The sequence below is a fragment of the Poecilia formosa genome, unplaced genomic scaffold, assembly GCF_000485575.1.
Source record: "Poecilia formosa unplaced genomic scaffold, Poecilia_formosa-5.1.2 Scaffold400, whole genome shotgun sequence".
Classification (NCBI taxonomy): domain Eukaryota; kingdom Metazoa; phylum Chordata; class Actinopteri; order Cyprinodontiformes; family Poeciliidae; genus Poecilia; species Poecilia formosa.
Genome location: NW_006800339.1, coordinates 321246 through 343965, shown reverse-complemented (window position 1 = coordinate 343965; position 22720 = coordinate 321246). Strand labels below are relative to the sequence as shown.

The following is a 22720-nucleotide window of genomic DNA, read 5'->3' as shown; positions in this document are numbered from 1 at the left end:
AAAATCTGCCAGTAGTTATTGACTTAAAACAAGCTCCTGTTTCATACCACACAGTTACTTGTAAGTTATTTTTGTATTCAGATATTTGCACTCAAACTAGACAAAGAATAGTTTGTAAAACATATGCTGATGTGTCCAAAACATAAATATTCTTAACTATTATCTGTAAAACCGAAGTATAACATCACAAGATGCTCAATATTCCTCATTTTAACTTTTTCTCATTTTTGTATTGGAGCTATTATAAAATTCCGACTTTCTTCTGCTAACATGACTTAATTCTTCTAATTAACAAAAAGTAATCTTAGCCTGGTGCTAATATTTCATCATAGATTCGACCTGAATTTAAAGTGTAAATAAATAGAAGCTGTAAAAGACGTCAAACAAGATGGCCGCCTTGGAGGTGGTGACATCACTCTAAACTATGGAAACCCAAGGAGTGCAAAAAATCAGGATATTCCAAAATGAAATCTTCAAAAACCAAAAAATTCATAAATCAATAAGTTTGATTTATCACCTGTTGCATTACAGCATGAAACTAAAGCCAAGCATGTCTGGTTGTTTTTATTGATTCAGTCAGTGAACCTGTGGTTCTGGTCCTGCTTGCGACCGGAGCAGCTGCCGTCAGAATGCGGTTCTGCGGTCGGAGCGTTGCTCTTCGTTCTCTTGCTGTGTTTCAGGTTGGAGTCAGGTTTGCTGCGCCGACCCGCACTTGGCGTTTTTTGCCTTTGACCTGATTCAGAGATCAAAACACGTTGAGCATTAGAGAGTCGAAGGTAACCGTATCGGCTTACTTAGCTGTGAAAACTATCTGCTCCCTCATGGATTCATTTTCTGTTTGTGCTTTTTTTAATTGAACAAATTTCAACAAGTTTGGTCAAGTTTCTACTGCAAATATCTTAAAAATAAGACAAAATCAACTTATCTTTCTTAGTATTTTAGGAAGTTATGGGAGATTGTTTTAAGTAAATAATTCCTTAATATTAATTTAAAAAGTACCAAGTTTCACTGGCAGATTATTTCACTTATAAGAAGACATTGTTCCCATGTTACAAGTGAAATAATCTGCCAGAGAAACTAATTATTTTCATCAATATTAAGGGATTACTGACTTTAAACCAGTTCCTACGTATTTCTGACAATTTGTAAGCTCGTTTTGTCTTATTTAAAAGATATTTTCACTAGAAACTTGACCAAAACCATCTCATTTTTTGTTTTTGTAGTGAAGTTGCACAGGCTAACATAATTCAGATCATCTATTTTAAATGAAACTTATCATTTTCTTGCATGCTCACTCTTCATGCGGCTTGTGTGCTGATTGTCGTCTGCGCTGGTTGGCGGGGTGCAGCGGCCGATGCTGTACTGTCCGCTGCTTATACCCGTCCCCCTCAGAGTGGTGCAGTGCAGCAGCACAGGGGCCTGTCCAGGTGGAGAACCGTCAGCGGAGGGGAGATGAGCTCCAGGATGCTGAGCGCTTTGCTTTAACACAAAATATTTAAAAACATTTAAATAGAGCTGGACAATAAATCAATCATGACAGACATGTGATCAATATCAATAGATAATACATCTCAAAGAATATTCAATGAATTCTGATCCACAACCGCACAGCATTCTGGGAGATGTAGGCAGAGGAAAGCCTACAGCTCAGGCGTGTCGAAACTTTATGTCATATGGCTCAAAATTGTCATGTCAAAAGAATTTGACACCACAAAATCAAGCAAATAAAGTAATGTGAAGTAGCTTGATGTTTTTTCCAGAATGTATATTTTTGTAGATATAAAACAGATAAGGTAATTTTATCATTGATTCTTTTTTAAAAATGAGAGTTTCCAAAACCAAATAAAAAAAACTCGGATAGTGAGATAAATCTCAAAAATTTCCAACTTCTGGAATGTTAAAAGTCGGACATTTTTAACATTTGAAACTCAGATATTTCCACTTTTTTTCTAGAAAATTTCAGTTATTTTGGGGGTGGGAGGGGGAATTTACTCCTCTTTTTTAGAATAGCCCTAATAAGCTGTCGTACATTTTACACATTTGCTGTATTAACAGAAAAGCACCTAGTTTTCTGTTTCTTTTTGGCTAGACTGGACAAATTTATTTTCGGTAATAAGAACAGGATTTGGGGCAAGTTTTTCAAAAATGTTTGCTCTATTTAGTGAAGTTTAATAAAAAAAGCTGACTTCGGTAAAAGTTGCTTTTTGTTTTACCTTTTGTTAAAGCTTTAGCTACTCAACCTCTCTAGGCCAGCTAAGCAAAGTTGGTGGTATCACCTCTCTCACTCTTCGGTTACCTAGCAACTCTCTCTCTCTTTGGTTGCCTAGCAACAACTTGTTGAATAACTGGCACAGAAGCAGTTTAAGGTTCCACCACTGTGTGCCTCATAACTAATTCAAAATAAAAAGCAATCTTCATGTGTTTCCTGTGGATAAAACAGTTCTTGACTCAGGATGCCAGTATTTCAGATTTATAACAAAAATTAATCAATAAATATTGATATTGACTAAAATTAAACGCTTGTATCATGATACGCAGAGGTGGGTAGAGTACCCAAAAACCATAATCAAGTAAAATTAATGGTACTTCAGTATATTTTTACTCAAGTAAGAGTAAAAAGTAGCCGTCCAAGAAATTAATCAAGAGTAAAAAAGTTATTTGGTAAAAAGTCTACTCAAGTAAAGATCAAATTATCAATCATTTAATATTTAAAAAATACATCAGATGGAACAAAATATAAAGTAAAGTGGAAATGTAGGTATTTTAAAGTAAAAAAATAACAATAATTCATATAAGTAACAAAAAATAACCAAATCAGGCAAATGAAATGTTTTCCATATCAGTTTCTTTCAATAAAAAACTTTAGCAAAAACTGCAGGTCTCTGTCTGGTAAATTTTGCTTTTCATTCAGTGAAGTTACTCACAATGGAGAGAGTATCCAGAAATTGATACTTCATAATAACATTACTCAAGTAAAAGTAAAAATATGCATAGAAGTACATCTAAAAAAAGAAGTTACTCAAGTAAATGTAATTGAGCAAATGTAACTGGTGATTTGTTTGTCGGCCATATTGTCCAGCCCTGGCTATGGGTTTAAGAATGCGAATCTGATTTAAAGCATGAGTGAAATAGTATGAAATGATCCTTTAAGTGCGAACAGGGTCAGATTAATGCATTTAGCTTCACCCATATGCTTTATTTTCTCCTCCACCCACCCATCCGGGAGAGCTTGGTGATTGGATTGCTTGTTGTTCCACATATATAAGCATCTTACAGGGAAACAGTAATTACTGCTCATCAGTAACGACGTTCAGATTCAGCAGCAGCAGCCATAGACTGAGCGGGAAACTCATTGATGAGCGCCACTAAAAGGACGTTTGGGTATTTTAATGAGGAAACACGGGATCGGCGATCTGTCATTTCCATACCAACGATTAACGAGCAGACAGAGTCGCTGTGACCCGGCTAATACGGGCTAAATTCACTGGTGCATTATGGGCCGGGCACATTTCATCTAATCAGCAGGATGATGCTAGCAGGCTCAGGCTGCTTTTAATTCAGAGCTGCATTACGGCCCCCGCTCCTCATTACAACCGCAGATCAGCCAAACTCACACAGTACCATCTGGGCTTAACTAACATTCGATCTGGACGTTTGTTTGTTGATGTTTTGTTTTCCTCTTCGTCTCTGATTTAGTCTAAGTGAAATAAATGTTCTTTTTCACAGCTATGTTGATGATATCTCTTTACGTCTATCGATGAGCCAGGAGCAACTTATGGGGTTCAGCTGTGTTTTCTTCAGCTTGGGATTCCCCCAGTGTATTTATTATAAGCCTGGCGGGCCACCAGGCTTTACTTGAGCCCCCACCAGGCTAAGGCATTGCTTATTTATTTAGGTCTTTTTAAAATGTTTGCATTTTTAAGACTTTATAGCTGCTGTTCAGGTATTAATCTTCCAATAACACATAATTATCAAGTGATATTTTAACATTTCCTTTCAACTTTAAACATTTTTTAACTCAAAAACATGACGGGTTGCTGGATGACTGACTGAACTAGCACTCAACCACCGGGCTTAGCAAGTTTTCTGGGGGAAACTTTGAGCAACAAACAGAAGTTTTAATCAATTATAGAAATAATCGCCAACTAGTTTAGTAATCAATTAATCATTAGTAAATATACTCCCAAAAGTAATTTTTTTCCAAAAAGTTACTCAGGTAAATGTAACTGAACTGAAACACGACATGTCCTCCAGCTGTTCTTAAGACAGGAGTGGTAATACATATAAATTAGTATGAATGCATGATATTTGCATATTTCTCTACTTTCTGTTTGATTTGTTCGTCTCTTACATATTGATCTTCATACAGGAGTTCGGCTTTCTTCCGTTCCTCCGCAGTGACAGCGATTCCATCCAGCACCTCCAGCTCCGTCAGATGCAGAACAACATCCAATCTATGCTGAGAGTTTCTGGCAACCTGAGCACAGACAGAAGACAAACACAAACCAGTTAAACCAGTAACAACATCCTGGGAACAAACCACCCTGCTATTAACTCAAATTAAAAAAACAATATGCAACTGAAACCTGACAGACTGTAGCTGCAGATTAAGACATGTGGTGCATACCAAGTATTATTTTGTCTAGTTTCTAGTGCAAATATCTTATTATGCTTGAAATAAAGTGAAACAAACTTTTCAGCAATATAAGAGCTTATTTTAAGTGAACATGTCCTTAATATTGATAAAACAGAAAGTACTAGTTCCAATGGCAGATTATTTCACTGTTAAGACATTTTTCCCATTTTATGAGTAAATAATGTGCAGTGGAACTAGAACTTTTTTATATATCAAATTAAATAATTATTAACTTAAAATAAGCTCCTATAGTGTACTGAATTGCAACTTGTAAGTTAGTTTTCTTTCATTTAAAGTGTGCTAAGAAATTTGCACTAGAAACTAGACAAGAAATACTTTTCAAGTTTCTGAACTTCTGCCTCACAGAAGGCTGCTCCCTCACTCTGCTCCTTCAGACTAGCCAGCAGTAATTAGCAAACATCTGGTGGAACTGTGCATCAGCTGAGCTCATTATAGGAGCTACTTCTCAGTGAAACGCTGGTAAAAACGTCGTTAAAGGGTTAATAAAGGAGCCACGTTACAATGACTTCCTGAAGGCGGAGCTTCAGAAAGAGCAGGAGTTTTTAAAGAGACAAAGGCCCAATTTATTTTAAATCATAGTTGATAACAGCTAAAGTTAACATAGTTACTTGATTGTGCTATAAAATGACACAATGTGCCTTGAAACACACAAAACTGCCCTGTTAAGGAATTATTTACTTTAAACAAGCTTCTTCTTATATCTTGCTAAAAAGTTACTTGTAAGTTAATCTTGCCTTATTTCAAGTGTATTTGCTCTGGAAAATACAAAAACCCACTTGGTAGGACTTTGTGTTTTTGCGCTGTGGGTGCCAGTAGCACCCAGCTGACAGCTGCCGCTCAGGGCGCCTTCTGGTCACAGAGCAAACCCGCCTGAACTTCCTGTTCCTGCAGGATGCCGCCGCTGCTGCTACCAGACATGCATGGAAAGGAGCAGGAAACGGCGTCTCCTGGGCTGCTTCTGGCAGCAGCAACGCCCCGTGAGGAGAGAAAGGGAATGGGGTCAAAGCTGCCACAGCTGAGTTTGACCCCGTGGAGAGCAGCGGACCGGAGCTGCAGACTCCAGATGGGTGATGGTGCCGAAGCATTTGGTCCCTGATGCCAGGCGGTTTGAGGCGCAGCAGACGGCCCATCCTGTAATCACTTAATTTGGAGTGTGGGATTTTGGTCGTGAGAAACCGAGCTTGTAAACCATACTTTAGATAATTTGTTTGTGAGTTCAAAGTAAGGCTGGACGATACGGCTTAAGAATAAAATCTAATTTTTTTCTCTCGCTCTCTTATAAAAAATACATTTCAAAAAGTGGCTTTCATTTCTGTGAGTATAACAATTGTAACAATATGATTATTATTGTTTAATTATGAGAATATAGTCATAGCATTAGCAGAATAAAGACACAATTTTACAAGAAGAGTCTTAAAATTACCAGAAAAATTCATTTCAAAGAGAAAAAAGCTTGGATAATTATTTTTTTGTTATTTTTTGTGTTGATGTTCTCATAAATAGGCCTGTCACAATAACAAATTTCGCTGGACAATATATTGTCCCAGAAGTTAAACGATAATATTGTTATGAGACCATTTTCAAGTACTAATTGCAAGAACACATTCTCAAAGATCAATAAATTTTAAATATTAAGAAATATTTAACACTGGAACTGGAAGACATTTTAAATATCCAAGATAAATCTAAAATAAAATTAATTATAAAGTGTCTGCAATCAAAAATGTTTGTCAATAAAAGAGCTGAATGAGACCAAAACACCAAACTGAAAAGTTTTATTATCCAGTTTTTGGAAGAAAAAGAGAAAAGAGAAAACCAATAAATCACGCAAATGGAAATTATTAAGCTTGATTTAATTTATCATGTGATTGATTTATTGCTTATTGTGACAGGCCTGGTTCTCATAAAATTACAACTTAATTTTCCCTATATTATGACTTTATTCTTGCATTATTTCAACTGTATTACTGTAATATATGACTTTACTCTTGTAATTTAAAAAAAAAGTTTTAGACTGGCACTAATACTCCATCGTTGAATTGTAAAAGACGCTTGTTAAACAAGATGGCCGCCCTACTGACATCACTTTGAAATATGGGAACCCAAAGAGTGAAGTGAAGTGTCCTGTGACTGGCAGATCGTGGACTCATGTCACTGAAAGCTCATCCCAGTGGAGGAAAAAAAACTGTAGTTCTTCATAAAACCTAATTTGGTTTAATGACAAACTAAAACTTAGTGAAACTTACAGGATTTCCAGATACAGAGAGTTCGGTCAGGCAGGGAAGAACCTCTAATTTGTGGAGTTCTGTGATGTCCTGCAAAAAAGTAGAGAAACAACAACGAAGTTTCTCCTTCACTGCAAAAACACAAAATATTACGAAGTATTTCTGTTCTAGTTTCTATTGAAAATGTCTTAGTACATTTGAAATGAGACATAACTGGCTTTCATTTTGCATGAAGTCATTTCCAGTGGTTTGGTGAAACAAACTATTATTTGACTAGAATGACCATCGTTACATTCAAAAACGCAAAATCTTACTAAGTATTTTTTCAGTAGTATCTTGTACAAATGTCTTAGTACACTTAAAATAAGACAAAAATAACTAACAACTAACTTAAGTTAATAATTCCTTAATATTGATTACATTATTTCACTTGTAACAAGACATTTTTCTCATGTTACAAGTGAAATAATCTGAAAGGGTAACTAATATCTTTTCATCAATATTAATGATTTGTCAATCATTAATATTGATATTTCTTTTCTCTTTTGCTCAGTGATGCTAGTAGATAATGTAATCACAATACTTCCTTACTTTCTGCATTTATGTATTTTTTCTTATTCAGATAATGAAATCAGGCAGAACTTGTCAGCTTCTACATATTGCTGAAAAGTTAGTTGCAAGTTAGTTTTGACTTATTTCAAGTGCACTAAGATATCTGCAGTAGACTCTAGACAGAAACAGTTGGTAAGATTGCTGCAGTGTTTTCCACGGCTGTGTGATTTAACCTTTCCTCCTCTTTGGCTGCAGCCTGCGGTGCCGATAATGGAGTTGTATGTATGCATGCATGAGGGCAGAACCTTTCAGAATTTAGGAGGATAGAGGATGGAAGAGATTACACGTGTGAGCCCGCGTTAATCTCATGGGAATTTGGGCACGCAGCGCGCCGCGGAGGGGCGGGGGCCCGTCTTTGATTCCCGGCTTTTCGCTGCGACTCGACACCCCCCACGGCGAGCGCCGATGCTCCGGGATGATTGCTGTGTTTTATGTCTTAATTGAATGCAGGAAAACATTAAGGAAGTGAGGGGGAGAAAGGAAGAGGCAACAAAAGTGCAAATCACTCCCCCTGGGTGAGGAGCTTCAGGCTGAGCAGCTGATTACACGTTGTCCTGATTGTTCCTCTCTGCCTTCATACGCACCGCCATGACCTTCAATCAAACTTGATTCTCCTTAATACTACCCCTTGCATACAACAGTGGGTGGTAATAGCTCATGATTACTATACTTTATGCCTACTTTGCAAATGCAGAAAAAAGTAATACTGAATAAAATGCATTCTGAAACATCTGACACATGTAAAGCAATCAGGAAAAAGTTGGTAAATCAAAAGGTGACTGTGACCTTCCTTTGGAGACTCAAGCAATCTCTTTTTAGATTGGATCTGCGGTTTCATTTGAATTCTCCTAAACGACAGAATACCTGCAGCTTGTTCATGTTGAGGAAGAGTTTGTGCAGCTTCGTCAGCGTACTGAAGTGGCTCAGCTCCCGGATGCGGTTGTCGGCGAGGTGCAGCTCCTGCAGGGAGTTGTGGCTCATGAACGAGTCCTTGGAAAGCAATTTAATCCGGTTTCTGTCCAACACGAGTTCCTTGAGCTTGTAGAGTCGCTCCAAACCCTCCACCTGCCTGATTTCATTATCTGAATAAGAAAAAATACATAAATGCAGAAAGTAAGGAAGTATTGTGATAACATTATCTACTAGCGTCACTGAGCAAAAGAGAAAATACATTTTTTTTACTTTAATCTCCTAATTCTGAATTTAACCTCAAAATTCTGAATTTTTTCCTCAGAATTTTTTTTCTCTGTATTCTGAATTTTTTTCTCAGAATTTTTTTTCTCAGAATTCTGAAGAAAAAACTTCAGAATTCCACTGCAGCTTTCATGAAACATCTATTTTGTTACAGCTGAAAAACAACTTCAACAACTTTGTTTAGAAAAACATGAGTTTTTAAATTACAAATAAAATGTATCTTCGTAATTTAAATGTGCACAATTCTATGATTTACTGAAACAGCTGGTGCTAAAAACTGAGCAACCAGAACATAATCTGAAGCATGGTCAATATATAACAACAAGATAGTGACTGAGCAAAAATATTATCAGTGGGAAAGTTACAAGGCAAAAGCCACTGCTGACCAAAGAGAAAACATTTTACAACAACAATACAAAGAAACGTTTGAGAAGCTATCCAGGCATTGATAAGACAAAAGTAGGACTTTTTGAAAGTGGTTGTGGCTTCAACAGTTTTTAGGTTCTGGTGTGGATTGATATTTTCATTAATGAATAAAGTCATTTTGTTTCTTTCTCAAGTTAAAAAGTACAAGTTACACTGTAAAAAAAGTCTAATTTAAAGTAAAATTCTGGCAACCACAGCTGAAAGTATTTTACCGTAAATGGAAGACATTTTTTACAGTGTACATGGGAGGTTAATTCACTTTTAACATTGGAAAAACGTCTTGTGATAAATTAAATAATCTACCAGTAGAACTAGCACTTTTTCATCAATTTTAAGGAATTATTTACATAAAACAAGTTACTATTTCTTGTCGAAAAATTACTTGTAAGTTAGTTTTGTCTTCTTTTAAGGGTAATAAGATAAGATTTTGTGTTTTTGCAGTGTATCTTTGTCTGACTTTAAAATTCACTTGGCAATCTGAAACATTTAAAAGTGAGAAAGAAGAAAAATCGTAGAGGAGACAAAGAGTATGAAGAGTTTTGTTAACTGCAGCTGTAAAACAACAACAGCAGAAAAAACAATTGAAATCACAGAAAAGCTAACAAAAAATGTTCCAAGATAAGTCAGAAAATAAGAACACAAAGGTGGGCGAAGAAAACACATCGACAATGAAAAGCTTTCAAAAGCTGTTGAAAAGAAAGTCAGTCTCTCTTTTCTTCGTGACCCGTCATCCAGCTGGCCTGCGGTCCATGGGAGGCATTGCTCTTTTACGGCTCACCCCGTCCTGACCGCTGTGAGCGGGAAGGGGACAACCTGAACCATACGCACCTTGGAGGAAGAGCGCTTTAAGATTGGTGAGCCTGCTGAGCTCCAGATTGGCCATATTGGAGATGCCATTGTGACTCAAATGGAGCACCTCCAGGCTCCCCATCAGTGGTTCCAGGCCGACGCCGGGCCCAGGAAGCCTTAAAGACAGTCACAGAAAACCAGTTAGCAGCTCTGGCCTCATTCTGCCTCCCGCTGCTGCATTCAGCTGCACAGGCCTTACAGGTGCAGGGAACTCTCAACAATCGCAGGACAAACAAACAAAGGAGCAACTCTCACAGATCTCCTTGTATATTGATAAAAAAAAAAATATTGACAGTTTTAACATTTCGCCTAAAATAAAATGGAAAATATCCCTTTAAATGTTTGATATTTGTATTAAAATGCATGAAAAGCTGCCAGTCCTGTGACGCATACCGGCTGCATTGTCTGGTCAGGGCTGCCCTCTAATGGTGTGTAAAAGACAAATAGTTTGTTTTTCACCATCTGAAAACACAAAATCCTACCAAGTATGTTTGTCTATTTTCTAGTGAAAATATCGTATGTAACTTGAAGACAAAACTAACTTACAAGTACATTTTTATCAACATATAGGAGCTAGTTTTAATGAAATAATTCCAAAATATAGATTTTTTTTGATGTACTGATTCCACTGGCAGATTATTTATGCCGGTGGAACAAGTATGTTGTTTTTAAAAATCAATATTAAGGAATAATTGATGTAAAACAAGCTCCTATATCTTGCTGAGAAGTTACTTCTAAGTTAGTTTTGTTTTATTCCAAGTGTATTAAGATATTTGGTTTCAAAATTAGACCAAAAATAATTCGTAAGATTTTGCTTTTGTAGTGCAAATATTTTAGTAGACTTGATATACGACAAATTATCTTACAAGTGCATTTTCAGCAAGATATAGGCGCTTGTTTAATAAAATAACTGATTAATATTGATGAAAGCGTATTAATCCTACTGGCAGATTATTTTAGCACTTGGAGCTATAATTTTTTCATTTTTCTCTGTTACTGTATCCTTCAGTAACAACCATTTGTATTAAAATTATGTGTTTGATCAGAAACAAAGTTAAAGTTTGTATAACATATGAATGATATGATCTAGTTCCAGAAAGAACGGACGCTGCCTCAATTTTAGGCAACTTTTCATGTGTTCTTAGCTGATTTGTGATTGCTGACTTTTTTTCAGCAAACCTAAAAGAAAAAGTTGTAAAAATGGTCATATACTTCTTTTAATTTTGCGTTTTTATCGTAGTACCTGTTAGATCTGGATGAGCTCTGCTGGCCGTACCCACTGGAGTTGACTTTGCTGTGCAGAATCTGTTTGTTTGACCGAAGACATAGAGTCTTCTGCCTCGGCAGAATGGACTTGATGTGGTTGTGGTTTAGATACAGAATCTGTTATAAAAGAGTTAGTAAAAGTTTCTTTATTAAATTGTGAAGAATCTGTATTATGGATTCAAGCAATTAAATCAATGGTTTGTTAGATTAAAATTAGTTCCAATCGATTAACTAATAACGTCCGCTTAGTCCAGGGGTCCCCAAACCTTTTCCTGTGAGGGCCACATAACTTTTCCCTTCTCTGGTGGGGCCGGAGTCAGTTTTGTAGCAGAAAAAGTGTGACGATTGCAGAAGTGCCTCAATGTAAAAATGTATTGTTTTCCAGAAAGCACAATCAAATAACATTCTCTGGGTTCTTCACCAAAAGTCAGGACGCCAGCCAAAGACGCGGCCTTGCGACCGGACTCACTGGAGGGTTTTCTGTTCAGTTCTTCAGCCCATTTATGACTAATTATGTCCATAATTTTAATATAACTTTAATTTGTTTTGTACAGTTTTTTTTTGTAAAATCATCACTTTAATAAGTTGCTGAACATTTGTGACAGGAAATAAATAATAACCAAATAATCCTCTCTGGGTTCTTCACAGAAACAATCCAGGAAGGATTATAGTCCGTATTTTCCGAACTATGAGCCGCACCGGACTATAAACCACAACCCCAAAGTTTAAAAAAAAAAAAAAAAACATGCACATATAAGCCGCAGATATCTCTTCAGGTTTTCCACAACTATGCAGCAGCAGCAGAGGGGGGCGGACAGCCAACGTTTGAGTCATAACAGGTCAATTGAATATCACATTTATTTCAGTTGAAAAAGAAAAAGTTGCCAAGTTTAGACTTAACTGAACTGATTACGGTAGTTTATGAACGGTAACTGTAACAGTAAAAGTGCTGATCCTTCGTGTCTGCTACTAGCATGTGCTAAATGAAAATGGGCGCTTTCTTCTTCTTCTTCTTCTTTAGATTTCAACAGCAGCTTGCATCCATTATTGTTGCACTACTGCCACCTACTGGATCCTAATATCTATACCTCAAATTCTCATAATGATCCCAGTATTATTTAAAAAAAAAAATAAAAATCTTCTTTTTCCCCTCAATGCTGTTTAACTGATCAACAACATTCTCAAATTTTAAAACCTAATTCCGTTTTAATGGGCGCTTTCTTCTTTTATTTCCAATTTTGATCTCCAATGATTCTTTTCCTGCTAAAGAGCCCCCTGGTGGTTGAAGAAAAATCTACATATAAGCGGCTTAGAGTCTGGAAAATACAGTATATGAAAAAAATCTGAATGCTCTCTGGTATTGTTCAGGGGGCCGGACCAAATGTGGAGGTGGGCCGGATCCGGCCCGCGGGCCGTAGTTTGGGAACCACTGGCTTAGACCTTCTTTTATTGTTGTAGTTTGGCCGTCCTCCAGCAGAAGGCGCCACTGGTCATCCTTAAGTAGAGCCAGTGAGGCATTAAGAAAGATGGCGGCCAAATCAGAACGGGAAAGAGAAATGGTCCAAACAGAGATCGATGTGGGATACAAAATGCACGTTATGCGACTCTATTTTGACATAAAACACTCGACCAACTCCTTCAGTCACCTTCTCATTCAAAAATTACTGATTTGCTATTTGATAAATACTTATAAGAAACCACAATAACCTGTTTATCCAGTTGGTATTTACACAAAAATTGTCAGAATAATGCGCTTTCTTAAAATGTATCATGAAAAATTTTGCCCTTTGCATAATGGAGAAAGATAATCAGCCCCTTAGAGAAAACTCAAGTTTTAAAGAAAATGGACGTCCAACAATTACTTGCTTGTCAAACGATAAGATTAATAAACTTTAGACTGACTTGTATCCCTAGTTGGTATGCTTTCTTACTTTGATCTTGGGCAGGTGGATGAGGCCTGAAAAGGATGTGAGGTTGTTCTGCTCCAAGTTGATCTTGCACAGGTTAGTAAATAAGTCTGGACACAGATCAACCATCCTGTGGGACGGGGGAAGGAGGTTTGAAAGCTTTATTCATTGTGGGAGTGAATGAAATGTCAAACTCGACTGTTTCAGATTCGTACCTGATGGAGCAGGACTGCAGGCTCAGATGGGTGATTTCTTTGTAGTTTGAGTGGCCAAGCTTCTCCACTACAGAGTCAGCGGTCAGTCTTCCCTTGAACATCATCTTTGCACTGTCACACTCACCTGAATCCTGCAGAAAACGCAAACAAAATAATGTATAAAACTTAATGTAAGTGTTGTAAGGTGTGAGATGATACGGTAGTTGTAGGTTTTTGGAGCATACCACTGCTGTTCCATCCAGAGCTTTAAGGAACGGTAAATGGAAAACAACGTATATTCGATAGTTTTCCAGTATGTCCACTATGGGATTCCCATAAAGATCCAGGATGATTAGATTTTCCAGTGCCTAAAGGAAAAAAGTGAGTTTAGACATGTCAATAATAAATTAATTATTTGAATAGGGATGCAAGTTATAGACTGATGTATTAGTTGACTAATGATTAATTGATAGGCAATTTTCTTAAAAACCTGCCTTTTCTCTTGTATGAAGAGGGCCGACTGCACAACGGTGTATTTGGGACATTGTGGATAGAAAAAATGAGCAAATATCCACCAAAAATACCTCAGAAATCTAGAGAATAATCTCAGAAATGTTCTAGAAAAAACTCAGAAATTTCTCAGCTCCAAAAGTTAAAAATTCTGAAATTAATCTCAGAAATTTTTTTTTTTTTTTAAAAAACAATGACATTTCTGAGCTCCACCAGTCTATGATTGCAAGAAAACCCTCAGAAATTTTTAGATTTTTCTATAAAAAACTGTTTTGTTTTTTGGTGGAAATTTGCTCCCCTTTTCTATCTACACTGGCTCGTAATACACCTTCGTACTCTTTCCATAATGAAGGGCTACATTTTTCATAATCTGCTGACGCCGCTCTGTCATGCAGCGTCTCTGCTGAATCGGCGCTTTTGAGGTGAAACTTGTTAGTCGAGTGTTTATATTTAAAAACAGAACCGCATAAAGTGAATTTTTCATCCCAAACCGGACTCTTTCTTGGACTGTTTTCTATTTTCCATTTTGGTATAATGGCACCGCCATCTTTAATTCTATGTCGACTGTCTGGCTCCATTTAAGGATGACCAGCGGCGCCCTCTGCTGGATGGCGGCTGAAATACACATTAAAAGAGGGTCTAGAAGGCTGTTGTTAATTAATCAATTGGAACTCATTTTAATCTAATAAATTATTAATCAACAGTTAATTGTAAGGCAGTTAATTGTCCGCATGCCTGTATTTTAAACTATTTTTCCTCACTTTAAGAAAGTAGATGTCTCTCGATGTGGAAATCTGGTTGCCTCCTGCGTAGAGCTCCAGGAGAGAGCGAACGCTCCTGATGCCACTCGTTGAAGTGATGCAGTTATTTTCAACAGAGAAATGAGTCAGAGAGGGCAGCTGGTTCAGAACTGGGCAGTCCAGACTTTTAAGATTGTTCCCATCTATGCTCAGCTTCCTCAGGCATGGAAGTTTTGCTAAACCTAAATAAACAGGAGGGAAAATAAAAACATATAGGCACAGAGTCTGAGCTGATCAAAGGAAGTGATGTTGAGAGTTGGATGAACCGTTGAGCGAGCTGATGCAGTTGTTTTTTATGGAGAGCTCCTCTAACTTGAGGCAGGTGTCCAAGCCGCTGAGTTTGGAGATGTTATTGTCGTTGAAAGAGGCCCACCGCAGGTTCACCAGCTTACTCAGATTGAACAGTTTGAAAAGTCTCTGGTTGTCAAAGTTCAAGGTTGTGATCTGCTCAAAAATTGACGACCGCAGGCAAATAAAAGGACATATCAGATATATATATTTATAAAAGTAGAAATTTACATAAAGAAACACATCCACCTTTTATTTCTCAATGAAGTTAAATCTAACTAAACATTTCTTGACTTAGCTTAGAATTATCCAAACTATTTCTACTTCCTAAATGACAGAAAACTTAGCAAGAACTTTTTTTCTGGTTTACTTGAATTCAAAAGTTTGTGACTCAAATTAACTCAGATGTGTTGGTTAATCTATTAGATGTTTGTGGAAGTAAACCCAAAACATTTGACTCAAGTCATACAGTTTAAAAGACAGTTTAAAAATCGATTAATCATGATTAATCAATTATTGAAATGATCAAATGTATCTAAACTTTGAATTTAAGTAATTCAAAAAGATTTCTAAAAAATATTCACGCCAAGCTTTCTGGCATTTATCAAAAATAAATAATTTTGGTGATTCTGACTAATCTAAATCAAGAAAGGTTTAGTCTGATTTAACTTCAGACAGTAAGGAAAAAAATATGTCTCTTTTTATTCAAAGTATACAAATATCTGATTCCAACCGTATATTCTACCCAAGAGGTCAAGCTGAACACAACTTATGGTTTGTCCTCTTGCTGCACCTTACCTTTGCCATCCAGTCGGACTCCAGTTCTCTGCCGGGACCCCAGGGAGCCGGACCCAAACTGGAAATGAGCTGAGCAGTGGACAGCAGGCTGAGGCTTCGAGGACGTTCGCTGTTGGTACGGGACTGGGCCAGAAGGGCCGCCTACAAGCACAGCCAGCAAATCTAAAACCAGCATCGCCCCTTCCTGTTTGCTCTCATCATACAGAAACCTTACAGCAACTCGACCAGAGCAATGACAGACTGTTATTTCTGCAGAATAATAACATCTAAAAACACAACACAACTACAAACTAGAGCTGAAACGATCAATCAGATTAATGGTGATAAATCTATTATTGAAATAATAATCAACTAATTTAGTGATCAACTAATTGCTAACTGGAGTATACATATTCAACAAAGGACAATTGCTGAAATAACATACTTATAGTAACTAAGTCAAAACTGTACAAAATAATTTGCATTTTCACAAATAAATCTTTGTCTGTAAATATGTAAACTCTTCAAATGGCAGTTTTAGCTTCACGGCGAATTTCAAAAACATTAAGGTTTTTGAAATGGTTAATTTTCCAGACACCAAAAAAAAAATTACATATTGCCAAAAATAAGTCAAGCTTTTAGGTGCTTGAGCTGTTTTTAGGAGTACAGACCCAAATGGAAGTATAAAACATGCAAAATTTTTATAATGTGAAATTTGCATAATAGTTCCCCTTTAAGCATCATCCTCAGATATAACCAGGTTGCTTAACATAGCTTTTGTTCCCTTAATTTTAGGTTCTTTGTCTGATATTGGAATTAGCTTGGTGATCTGAAACGTGGGATAAATAAAGGAAAATATTTTTTCACTGCCTACATAGAAGAGCTATGATCATTGCTGCCACACGTTGAATATGATCTCATTTTATATTGGAACAACTTCCAAGATGTGCACAGAAATCAAAGTTAACGATGAGATTCATGTTGTTTTAAAGTTTTGCATCAAACTAAATATGTAGCAAAACCTAAATTTGTTTTAATTTCATAAACATTTTTGCTGCCCTCACACACAAAAAAGGGCCAGAAAACCTCCACCTGGCTGATTTTGACGTCAGCAGCCATGTGACGAGCTTCCTCTGCCTCTTCTTCTGTTACCATCGCTCCATCGAGGTGTGTGAGGGTTGCAATACGAACCAGTATGGTCATTTTGACCGCCTCCGGCTGGAGATAAAAAAAAAACATTCACACATTCTTTAAATCTTGGAGTTCTCACATGCTGCGTGTGACAGTAAACTTTTCACCCTGCTCTGCACCTTGATCCATGGATTATATCTGGTGTCCAGTTTCTGTAAAGCAGGAGTGTGTTTCCGCAACACGGCCGTGTCTTCTCGGACTTTGGTCAACTTATTCCAGCTGACGTTGAGCTCTTGGAGCTGCCCTAAACTCTGCAGCCCCTCCAGAGTCACCAGCTCGTTAAAGCTAGCGTCCAAAACCTCCAGGTTGGGCTGAGGAAACAGGCAACAAGTTTTTATTCGTTCTGCCTCCAGAGTGTCTGGGGTTTTTCACACATGATAGTCCAGTAGACTCAGTTTGATTGGGAAACAAAGTTGCAACATTTGTTGTATTTTCAGCCTTTGGAAAAACCTGTTCCCATCCTCGCCTGTGGTGGCGCTGCACCAACAACCACTGCAGTAAATGACACAAAAACCTCTGAAGAACACATGAGTGCAACTTCCTTCTTCAAAAAATGTAAACAAAAATGGAGTGGCCTGATATTTTAGCGCGTGTAGGATTTCTTTTTTGTGTTTGGTAAAAAACACGAGTCATTTCTCCTACTAGCACATGTTTATTTTGTTTGTATTTACCCAGAATGCCCTGCACTGCAATCAATTTCCTGCTTTTGGAGCGATCTGCGGTCTGGTTGGCATTCACATATGCATGAATGCCAACCAGTGTCAGAGTTCACTTCAAACCTAGGTTTGTAGGCGGACCAGATTTCACTCTTTTGGTCTGCATGAGTTCGATTGATGCGAATTCTGATGTGTTTGTTTCCCCAAATGAACCAGACGTTCTAAACAAACAAACTAGAGGCAAACTAAACAGGGCAGACCTTCACACCAGCCCGGTTTAGTTCACTTTAATCAAACTCTAGTTGTTTGTCTAGAATGTCTGGCTGTGAAGACGTAACTATGATGTGGACCAACAAAGTGAACTTTGGTCCAATTACAAACCTTGGTCTCGGTTCGGTTGACGTGAACTTTGGCGTAGTTTGAATGTATGTGCAAACGCCAGAGATGGAAAACAATGCAGGGCATTCTGGGTAAATACATCTTAAAATGCGTGAGGCTAGACCTTGCAGGAAAAATGCCTTGTGGTTTTCTGCCAAAGACAAAAGAGAAATCCTCCAAACGCTAAAATTTGGCACTACCCCATTTTTGTTTACATTTCGTGAAAAAGAAAGTTATGCTCATGTTCTTCAGAGGTTTCTGAGTCATTTCCTTCAGTGGTTCTTGCCGCAGCGCTACCACAGGTGAGGAGGTGAAGAGGTTTTTCAAGAAATTTGGATCATTCAACAGTGTAGTGTGAAAGCGAACCACACCAGCTGCAATGTAAGAAATGTTGCAATTTTGGTCTCCAATTGAACCGAGTCTACCGAACTATCAGGACGCTCTAAAAGTTTCTCATAAAACTGCCGCAATATCATTCAAATTAGTCCTTTTGGGTGGCCCTATACACACTATTACATTGATTTTATATGACTATGTTTACCATGTGAGAGATGTCATCAAGGCGTGTGAACTTATTGAAGCTGATGGTGAGATGTCTCAGAGCTGAGAGGCTGGAAATCTCTTTGATTTTACTCAGACTGTTACCATGAAGGTTGAGGACCTGCAGATTCAACACAGCAGTGACGGATCACAGAGAGGGATGTGAAAAGAGTTAAACACCTTCAAAGGCCTTACAGTGATCTGACTGAGGGTGTTCGCTCTGGCCACACTCAGCAGGGTTCTCTCATCAAGGCTCAACAGTTTTGGCTGCGGCTTCAGAGTGGGATCCATGCTGAGGGCGGCGACGTCCGCGGTGGCGTCTTCAGAAAGAGAAACATCCCTCTGTCCACAGCGGCTCAGGTCTTCTCTGTTCTAATAACCCATCAACATGTTCAGGTTGGTCAGTGCTGATTTTAACAGTAAAACAAAAACATACATTTATTTTTATGTAATGCTGAGCTTTAATGACATGTTTGAGCTGAATTTAGTAATCATGCAGCTGATTTGGGCAAAATATCTTTCAGACATTTTGGATTTTACAACACGCAACAGCAAAAATGTTCAAAAACAAAATTTGTGTTCCCACATTTGAATTACTGATCCGATAAAAAAATTACACATCTTGACACCCCCACTATTATTTGATTAAAGGACTTTGGCAAATTGCATCTCGACTGCTTTTAGCTAAAATTCACTTATAACAAGACATGTTATAAGTGAGATAATCTGCCAATGGAGCTAGAACTTTTTATGAATATTAAGGAGTTACTGTCTTAAAACAAGCTCCTGTATCTTGGTGAAAAGTTACTTCTAAGTTAGCTTTGTCTCATTTAAAGTGGGCAAAGGTACTTGCACTAGAAACCAGACAACAATACTTGGTAAGATTTTTTTTGTTTTTGCAGTGTAGAGATCTTAAATATCCAACCAGAGTGATGCCAGAAGCTTGTCAGTTGTACAAAGATAAGTCAGGAAAAAAATACTCAAATTACCGTAGTGATATATTCAAAGTGTATGATGTACTCTGGCAGGATGAGCTCATGGTCAAATACAAACCACTGCCTCCGGTGGTGGAGCCCACCCTCAGCGCTCCGAGGCATTCTCGCTGACTTGGGTCTCTCTAAAGAACAAACACAAGGAGATCCACAGAAACTGACCGGCTGCAAACATAAACTCTTTGAGTTGGGTTCAGGGAATACCATCACTTCCTGCAGAGCTGCCCCTGGGGTCCAAGTATTGGTACACAGAGTAGACATTGGGAAAGCCATTTCCCAGGTCACCAGGAACAGGCAGGCTGTTACCCACAAACACCTTACAGACAATAACATGGCCTGCAGGGGAACCATAAGACTTCAGCATTTAAAGCATGGAGAGAGAAGGAGCCAGGTAATTTTAATAAAACTGTCTCACCGTGCCTGAAAGGGATTTTATCTAACATTTGCTTGGAGTCACATTGGTTGGGCTGCTGCAGCAAAAACTGGATTCTGGGTTGTTCAGAGACAGCTAAACTGTTGGATAAAGGGACAGCAGCCTTTCTTCCCAAACCCTAAAAATACAGAAACACACAAGTTAATCAATGAAAAATAATAATCAAGAAACTGACACTTTGCTTCTTTGCACAAGAATGTTGAGAAAAGATTTTATCTACTCTAAGCGGTCATTGACTTGAGCTCTTTCTGAAGACATGATCTTTTTATATATTCCTATTTTTAAAATAGTGAATCAACCGAAGCAAAATAAATTTATTTACAGTCCCTTATGAAAATATTTGCTCCTTAAAATTCTTCACTTTTATTAGGCCTGAAACTATTAATCTGATTAATCGTGATGAACTGATTAATCGTGAACTAAAAAAATGGCATTTGCTGTAAGAACACACTAAGAGCAGTAATTAAGTCGAAACTGTACAAAAATACATACATGTAGCATTAAATGAGTACATTTGAAGATAAAAAATAATATTTTTCTATAAACATGTTCAACCAAGAACTCCACCAGTGGCATAGTTTCAGCTGCTTCAAATTCTGCAAAAAGAAAAATAAATAAAATCTCCCATTAAGCACCTTTTGCTACACATTTATTAACCAGTTAATCCAAAATCTAATCACCAGATCCGTCCTATACTGGACTGATGTTAAGTTCAGCAGAAACGACTGAGTTGCTCAATGTTGATGTTTAGAAGTATTTTATTTTTTTATTTTTTTAGCAGCAGATGCATCCTTTGCAACAGATAATCAAACATTGAACTTTTATTGCATTTTAGGAAACAAAATATTTATGATTTAAAAGAGAAATTTAGTTATTTGTTAATGTACTTCCAATATTATAGAATGTGCTTTTTATCCAATTAATTGATTAATCGTCAGAAATCGTCAGAACACAAGAAAACTTACAAGTAACTTTTCAGTAAGATATAGATGGTTGTTTTAAGTCAATAATTTCTTAATAAAAGTGCATGATAATTTGTTTTAGCTTTTATTTTATTTTTCTCCTTTCTTGATTTTACTTTTGTCTGTTCGAAATAAATAAATAAATAAATAAATAAATAAATAATGATCAAATAAAACACTAGAGCCACTGGCAGATTATTTGACTTGTAAAATTGGAAAAAGGCCTTAAATGTGAAAAAAAAAATCTGCCAGTGGAACATTTTTATCAACATTAACGAATTATTTACTTAAGATAAACTCCTATAATTTTCTGAAAAATTTCTTATAAGTTAGTTCTGCATCAATTCAACTCTACTCAGGTATTTGCACGAGAAACTGGACAAAAATACTTGATAAAACTTTGCTTTTTTGCTCTGAATACATAAAATCTTGTGGTAGTGACATGGTGAAAAAAGTCAATGATAATGAACATTTTGACAAAACACTGCATGCTTAATTTTCATAGTAATTAATCTGTATCAAACAAAACCACTCAGGTGTTTCTAGCAGCTTGCTCACCTTCACTTGGTTTGTGGTTTTGAAACCCTCCTCTAAAATAAACAAAGTTTCCTCAGTCTCACTTATTTCAGGGTCAGCAATGTAGAATAAATATTCCAGTCGACGTCTGTAGTTCCTGTTTTAAAAAAACATCCCTTTATTCCACAGCACGAAGCGTAGATATGCAGAGGCTTTAAAAGGCATTACGCTGTCATTTTCTTTACTCACTGTAAGGCGACAACGGATTCTTCTGTGGAAAGAAGGCTGTGAAGTTTGTCTTCAAAGCGAAGCCTCAAAGCGCTATTGTGGATGCGGAAAACCCTGTTAATCTTTATGTCTGCGATCCTAAAGCTTGTGTAATCGGATGGAGAGAAGCGGGAGAGCAGCAGGTTGCGACAGGAAGCGTACCTGTTGGTTTGAAAACATAAAACAAGCTTTTATCTGCTCTATGCAGCTTTGACCTACTGCAAAAACAAAATTATATTCTAGTCTGTCTCGGCCTATATTGCTACACTCGAAAAAAGACAAAAACAATTTAATAGTTACTTTTCAGCAAGATATACGGCCTTGTTTTTAGTAAATAATTCCTTAATGTTGATGAAAAAGTACTAGTTTCACTGGCAGATTATTTCATTTATAATCAGACACTCTCCCCATGTTATAAGGTTAAATAATCTACCAGTATACTAGTACCGTACTTTTCCATCAATATTAAGGAACTGCAGACTTAAAACAAGTCTCAAAAGTTACTTGTAATGTCTTATTTCAAGTGTACAAATAAGATATTTGCACCAGAAACTACACCACCATATTTGGTAAGATTTTGTATTTTTGCAGTGAGAATCTTGTTGATGAAGATCTAAACCAGTACCATGAGTCTAAGGGGCAGCCCTCCTCCACACGAACATTTCCAACACTTTCCAGCTCCACCAACAAAAACTGAACCAAATATTTTGTCTGCTTTGTGGCTTGGATCATTTCCTCCTCATACCAGGCCTGAACCCTAAACACATGCACACAAAAACAGCCGTTGTTATCCATGCCTGGAAAAGGCTGCATGTTCTAAAACGCTCCAGTCCGATAACCAACGCAGTTACGTTTAATTACAAATGTGCGCACTTCTTTGTCCATATTCTGCTAATGTCGAAAAACTGCGGTGTTTCCATTAAATAAGAAGTTAAATAAAATAACACGTGAATATGCTTGTAACTGAAAATAATAGCAGCGACGGATGTAAACATTTACATGAGATTAGATTTGTTTGTTTGTTTTCTCCTTTTTTTCGAAACTGGCGTGTTTCCATTAAGCTAATTCATTTTCGTAATT

At 37.2% G+C, this 22720-nt stretch overlaps 1 protein-coding gene across 2 annotated transcripts in view; it reads right to left on the bottom strand.

The window, feature by feature from the left end:
- lrrc9 (leucine rich repeat containing 9) overlaps positions 1-22465 on the bottom strand; it is a 29947-nt gene extending 7482 nt beyond the window's left edge. Inside the window, exons 1-23 of one of the 2 annotated variants that reach the window (XM_016663020.1) lie at positions 22266-22465; positions 21623-21802; positions 21416-21530; positions 19878-20013; positions 19667-19798; positions 19460-19587; positions 18666-18842; positions 18472-18591; positions 17016-17207; positions 16798-16923; positions 15727-15867; positions 14907-15084; positions 14602-14822; positions 13576-13698; positions 13352-13482; positions 13161-13266; positions 11207-11346; positions 9943-10079; positions 8359-8576; positions 6904-6972; positions 4352-4477; positions 1296-1479; positions 586-733 (exon numbers count right to left, since the gene is read on the bottom strand). In XM_016663020.1, the coding sequence (XP_016518506.1) occupies positions 586-733; positions 1296-1479; positions 4352-4477; positions 6904-6972; positions 8359-8576; positions 9943-10079; positions 11207-11346; positions 13161-13266; positions 13352-13482; positions 13576-13698; positions 14602-14822; positions 14907-15084; positions 15727-15867; positions 16798-16923; positions 17016-17207; positions 18472-18591; positions 18666-18842; positions 19460-19587; positions 19667-19798; positions 19878-20013; positions 21416-21530; positions 21623-21802; positions 22266-22453 (3416 nt within the window). In that variant the 5' untranslated portion in view covers positions 22454-22465. Of the gene's footprint in view, positions 1-549; positions 734-1295; positions 1480-4351; positions 4478-6903; positions 6973-8358; positions 8577-9942; positions 10080-11206; positions 11347-13160; positions 13267-13351; positions 13483-13575; positions 13699-14601; positions 14823-14906; positions 15085-15726; positions 15868-16797; positions 16924-17015; positions 17208-18471; positions 18592-18665; positions 18843-19459; positions 19588-19666; positions 19799-19877; positions 20014-21415; positions 21531-21622; positions 21803-22265 lie in introns of those variants that run through there. The other variant, XM_016663021.1, reaches the window with a different exon arrangement.
- Between the last annotated feature and the right edge of the window lie 255 nt (positions 22466-22720).